General features: G+C 49.0%; 1 protein-coding gene and 1 long non-coding RNA gene across 2 annotated transcripts in view; both read left to right on the top strand.

Moving 5' to 3' along the window:
* The window catches only part of LOC108501833, a 5,877-nt gene extending 5,452 nt beyond the window's left edge, over positions 1-425 (top strand). The window contains exon 4 of the long non-coding RNA XR_001876290.1: positions 301-425. This is a non-coding gene — a long non-coding RNA (uncharacterized LOC108501833). The remainder of the gene's footprint in view (positions 1-300) is intronic.
* WBSCR17 (Williams-Beuren syndrome chromosome region 17) overlaps positions 1-5,800 on the top strand; it is a 221,786-nt gene that overhangs the window by 197,755 nt on the left and 18,231 nt on the right. Inside the window, exon 5 of the mRNA XM_017824039.1 lies at positions 5,053-5,238. Coding sequence (XP_017679528.1) covers positions 5,053-5,238 — 186 coding nt within the window. The remainder of the gene's footprint in view (positions 1-5,052; positions 5,239-5,800) is intronic.

Here is a 5,800-nt window from a genome sequence, read left to right as displayed (position 1 = left end):
CTCCTTCTCCTTCTCCTTCTCCTTCTCCTTCTCCTTCTCCTTCTCCTTCTCCTTCTCCTTCTCCTTCTCCTTCTCCTTCTCCTCCTTCTTCTCCTTCTTCTTCTTCTCCTTTCTCCTTCTCCTCTTTCTCCTTCTCCTTCTTTCTTCTGCTTCTTCTTCTGCATCTTCTGCTTCTTCTGTTTCCTCTGCTTCCTCTTCCTGTTCCTCTTCTGCTTCTCCTCCTCCTCCTCTTCTTCTTCCTATAATAATAGCAACAATAACTATTATATTATAATTGTTGTTATAATTCTTGTTCTGCAGAGTCCAGGTGCCAACACTCTGGTTTCCCCCTGGAGGTGCTGGGACAGGACACCACCCTGGCACTGCTCTGGCTGGAGGAAGAAGAGGCACCAGCCCCATTTTCCCCTCTGCTCTTGCAGAATTCCTTTTCCCCACCATCATCTTTCCTTGTGCAAAATCCAGCTGTGAGCCCGAGTTCCCTTGCAGGGCTTGCAGTGAGGAGAAGGGGGATGTTTGAGTTCTGCTGCCATCCCGGGGGAAGCAGCTCCTGCCTCAGTGTTTGCTGATGAAAACACTCTCCTGGAGTTAATAATTGTGTCTTCCCCTCCCTGGCAGTGGCACCACAGCACTGCTCCACTGCCTGCAGGAGCCTGGGGAGGGGACCAAGTTTCCTTAATATTTATGCATTAAACCTGTATTTTCCAGGTTTTTCCCTGCTCTTTTGTTAGAGCTGTGGCTGTGCCTTCCCCTGTGGGTGTCCTGTGCTGCTCAGTGGTGCTGGTTGGACTCCAGTGCTGCTCCCCTGCACCCAGGAGAGCCCCAGGGGTGGGCAGAGGGGACAGCACAGGGTGGAGGAAGCAGCTCTGACCTGCTGGAAGGGTTGAGGTGGGGGCCAAGGCAGCAGCCCCTTGTGCTCAGCAGCATCTGAGCATCCAAACCCATCTCCTGGAATCATGGAATCGCAGAGTCATAAAACCATTAGGGTTGGAGAAGCCCTCCCAGCCCATCGAGTCCCCCCTGTGCCCCATCCCCACCTTGTCCCCCAGCCCAGAGTGCCACCTCCAGGCCTTCCTTGGACACCTCCAGGGATGGGGACTCCACCACATCCCTGGGCAGCCCCTTCCAGTGCCTGACCACCCTTTCCATGGAGAAATTCCTCCTGATGTCCAACCTGACCCTCCCCTGGCACAGCTGGAGGCCGTTCCCTCTCCTCCTGTCCCTTGTTCCCTGGGAGCAGAGCCCGACCCCCACCTGTCTCAAAACTCCTTCCAGGGAGTTGCAGAGAGCAAAAACATCCCCCCAAGGCTCCTTTTCACATCTGCAGAAGCTTCTAGAAAGTGGATTGTCAGTGCAGTGCCAGCTGTACTCGGACATTTCACTGCTTGAGACAAATGGTTCCTTTTCCACGTTGAATTCTTAGGACATTTTGCTTGGAAAATAATTGCAAGTGTCTCACCCAGCAGCTTTCTGCAAAACACATCAAAGATCTCTGGGTGATGGATTTGTTTTCTGTTTGTTTCCCTGGGATCTCTTCACTAGAATTCAGTGTTAACTGGTTATTTATAAATGCCAGCCTCTTTCCATGGGTTTTGATCCCTCCTGTGTGTGGAGTGATGGAGACATTATTGAGTCACCCTCATTCACTGGAGGGGGATGATTCTATTTTTAATTCTGCATCAGTTTCTGGGTGAATGAATGGCAAGTTAATGGTCATGTGGGAATCTGAATGTCAGAAAACAAGGGGGAAACTTGAGACTTGGTCATCATATTTAACCTGCTGAGTTACATCATCTCCCTTGAGCCTTAAATGTGCCTTTAGGGGCCAGCCATGGAGAGGGACTTGGGACAAGGACATGGAGTGACAGGACAAGGGGGAATGGCTTCATACTGAAAGAAAACAGGGTTAGATGGGATATTGGGAAGGAATTGTTCCCTGTGAGGGTGGGGAGGCCCTGGCACAGGCTGCCCAGAGAAGCTGTGGCTGCCCCATCCCTGGGAGTGACCAAGGCCAGGTTGGAGCAACCTGGGCTAGTGGAAGTTGTCCCTGCCCATGGCAGGGGGTGAGAATGAGATGATCCTTAAGGTCCCTTTCAACCCAAACCATCCTGTGATTCTATGATTTCATCCTTTGCAGGATGCAATATAAAGACTCTGCCTTGTTAAATAGGCCAAACATGAATTAATTTGACAACGCCTATTTTTTTTATTAGCTTTGGTGTTCTGGTTCTTGATTACCTAATTTCTTGATTACCTATCCATTAGGAGATAATTCTTCAAAGCATTAGAAAAACTCCAGGCTGATTGTCCTGTTAATGCTCTTCTTTGCAGCAAATGAAGGGACTGTGGGTTTATTTGCCATGAACATGAAAAATCCAGTAGGGTTCCTTAACAGGAAGAAAATCTCTGTGTTACAGGTCTTTTGTGGGACAAATAGGGACATAAATGAGGGTTCCCAGAGAACCTTCTGCCCTCAGGGCCTGAGAGCTACAGGCTGGGACATCAAGGCATGTGAGGATGGAGATCCACTGAGTCCTTCTGCTTCTCTGGGGTTCAGTCGTGGTCAGTGCAGGGATAAACCAGCAGAACTCCTCAGAAATGCCTCGTAAAACCAGATTTTTTAAAAATTTATGCTGACAGGTCAGGCAGATAGAAGTCTGGTCTTTCCTTGTGTAATTTTTGGATTTAATTTGTATTGATCTCTCTGGAACTGACTCATGGATGTGTACACAGGCACTCAGGTTACTCCAGTAGGTGAATTTCCAGGTAGTTTGTACAGATATTCCAGAAATTTAAGAAAGTTGACATGAATTACTTAACTAAAGCACAGAAGAACAACAGTGGGACTGTGTGACTGGAGGCAGGCTGCTGGAAAATGACATTTTAATTAATTTTACAGTTTTAAAATAATTCTTCTAACCTCAAATCAGGATAAACCCAAACAAATCCCCAAACCTACAGAACCAGGTGGTGCTGAGGTCACCCAGGACTGGCAGGTTTATTCAGTGTTGTGGTTGAACCCAGCACCTTTGGGAGCACCCAAGGGCAGAACTCAATGTTCTGATTTCACCAAGAGGTTGAGAAACTAAAGAACTGAGCAGGCAAGAAACACAGGCAGTTCCTGTCTACTGCCTTGGGAATAAAACTTTATAAATATATATTTTTTTTCCTTTAGAACTGCCTTGTTCCAGTCTGGTTTGCTCTGTTGCAAATCTTGGAGCAGACCTGGAGGGCTTGGCTGGGCAGAGGTGGGGTGTGGGAGGATGGGAGGGATGATGACCCTCTCAGAGCTCAGCTCTGATTTCAGTCTGCAGGCAGGAAATTGTATTTAAAAGTCTTCTGAGAGGTCAAACAGCAGAGCAGGAGCAGGATGGGGTTTTTCTGCTTCACGTTCATGCACAAACTAATAAAATGGAGCTTATTTTTGGTGTGGGCTCCTCTCCTGCAGCAGGAGAGAGAACAGCAGGCAGAGCACCAGCGAAGGTGTCCTTGTTTGGGTCACCTGGGCTTGGGACATGCACGTGCCCTGGACTGGGGGGGGCTAAAACTCCCCCTCAGAGGTGCCCCTGGGGCAGCTGATCCAGGCAGGAGGCTCCTGGTGCTGCTGGAAGAGCCAACGGAGCAGGGTCGGTAAAAATCCGGGACCACAGATGGGAGGAAAGGTGGTGAGCCTGGAAGAGATCCCAGAAACACTGGGTGTTATAATAACTGTGCAAAATGCTAATGCAGAGCAGCCTGCAGAATTGGGAACACTGGCATTATTAGGCCTGCTTGGCATGTGTGTTTGGAATGGTTTCCTGGTGTCCTGCAGACCTGGCTGTAAGGTAAATAACTTCTTAGTGGTGACAAACAGGGAGGGAAGAACCCAGGTGTGGCAAGTCCTCCTGCAAATTCCCTTTTCTGTGAGGTAAAGAGAAGATCTTAAAAGATTTGATAACTTGGAAAGTGTGATTTAAGGGAATTTTAAAGAGCACGTGAAAGAACAATAATGAACAAATGTTTTCAAGTGGGAGAAATCTGTCCCTGCCATATGTTCCACTGACTCATCCCTTCTGCAGGAGGAGATCTTGCAATTGTTTGAACTGTTCCAGTTGCTTAATCCTTTTTATTTGGGAGCAGCATCACTGTAAACTCAGCTCTGGATCCTACACGGTGTGGCAGCACCCAGGGAATGGCCTGGAGCTGTGTCAGGGCAGGCTCAGGTTGGATCTCAGCCAAAGGTTCTTCCCCCAGAGGCTGGTTGGGCACTGCCCAGGCTCCCCAGGGCAGTGGGCACAGCCCCAAGGCTGCCAGAGCTCAGGGAGGGTTTGGCTGATCCTCTGGGGCACAGGGGGTGACTCTTGGGGCTGGGCCTGTGCAGGGCTGAGGGTTGGACTCCCTGATCCTTGGGGGTCCCTCCCAGCTCAGAACATTCTGTGATTTTGTGATCCTGCTGGAAATCCCAACACAGCTTCATCCTGAACTAATAAATTCTCTTGGAAACCTCTAGGAAAAAGCAAAGGAGACTCCACAGCCTGCTGAAACAGAGAAAGGACTTTTGCTGCTGTACCTGTAGGTTTCTTTCCTCTGGAAAACCTTTCCCAGAGGATCAGGGCCAAGCTGCCACATCAGGCTATTCATGATATACCAGATCTTGGTATTAATGTGCCATCTCCTTAAAATATGATTTTTGAATGGACCTGACCATCTCAGCCCACCTCCATTCCAGCAGGGAATGGAAGTGAGAGGAGAGGGTTATAACACACTATAAAAAATTAATTCTTTCTTTTTCTTTTAGCATTCCTTTTCTCCCTTTTTATCCTCGATGATCCTCGGGGGTCCCTTCCAGCATATTCTGTAATCCTGTAAAGTATAGAGTGGTTTGGGTTGGAAGGGACCTTATAGCTCATCTATTTCCAACCCCAGTGCCTTGGAGAGGGGACAAATTCCCCCTTATGAGCAAAGGCCAAACGTGGCCGTGGGTTTCCCCTTCCCAGCTCTGCTCAACCCCCACCACTGCTGCCCCTTTCCCCTGCCCAGAGCGTCCTGCTGACGGTTCTGTGGGTTGTGTTGCAGGTGTGGCTGTGTGGGGGCAGCATGGAGGTCCTGCCCTGCTCCAGGGTGGCCCACATCGAGCGCAAGAAGAAGCCCTACAACAACAACATCGGGTTCTACACCAAGCGCAACGCGCTGCGCGTGGCCGAGGTGTGGATGGACGACTACAAGTGGCACGTCTACATCGCCTGGAACCTGCCCCTGGAGGTACTGAGGCCTTCAAATCTATGGGAAATAACTTTTAGGAGAGCTCGCTAGCACCTTCAGCTTGCCAGTATTCCCAGAATTCCTAAAAATGCTGTTTAACATCCTTTGTTAAGGATCTCGACAGACAAAGGCGTCTGTAAATATGTACTGAGAATGAGACACAACACTTGGTATAAGTAGTCAAAACGGCTCAGGAGCCTTGAAACCCTCCCAGAAGGGTCAGAGGAGATGAGGGTGAAGATGAAGAAGATGAAGATAAGGGGTTTTTGGGACCTCTGACTCAAATTCAGGACATGTGGTGAGGGTGGTACTAAGGGAGGGACAGGTTTGGAAGATGGTTCTACATCGCCTGGAACCTGCCCCTGGAGGTACTGAGGCCTTCAAATCTATGGGAAATAAGTTTTAGGAGAGCTTGCTAGCACCTTCAGCTTGCCAGTATTCCCAGAATTCCTAAAAATGCTGTTTAACATCCTTTGTTAAGGATCTCGACAGACAAGGGTGTCTGTAAAATGTACTGAGAATGAGACACAACACTTGGTATAAGTAGTCAAAGCTGCTCAGG

This window comes from Lepidothrix coronata, unplaced genomic scaffold (genome assembly GCF_001604755.1).
Source record: "Lepidothrix coronata isolate B3197 unplaced genomic scaffold, Lepidothrix_coronata-1.0 Scaffold108, whole genome shotgun sequence".
In the NCBI taxonomy this organism is placed as follows: domain Eukaryota; kingdom Metazoa; phylum Chordata; class Aves; order Passeriformes; family Pipridae; genus Lepidothrix; species Lepidothrix coronata.
Note: the sequence above shows the minus strand (reverse complement) of the source record. Positions and strands in the feature narration are given on the sequence as shown.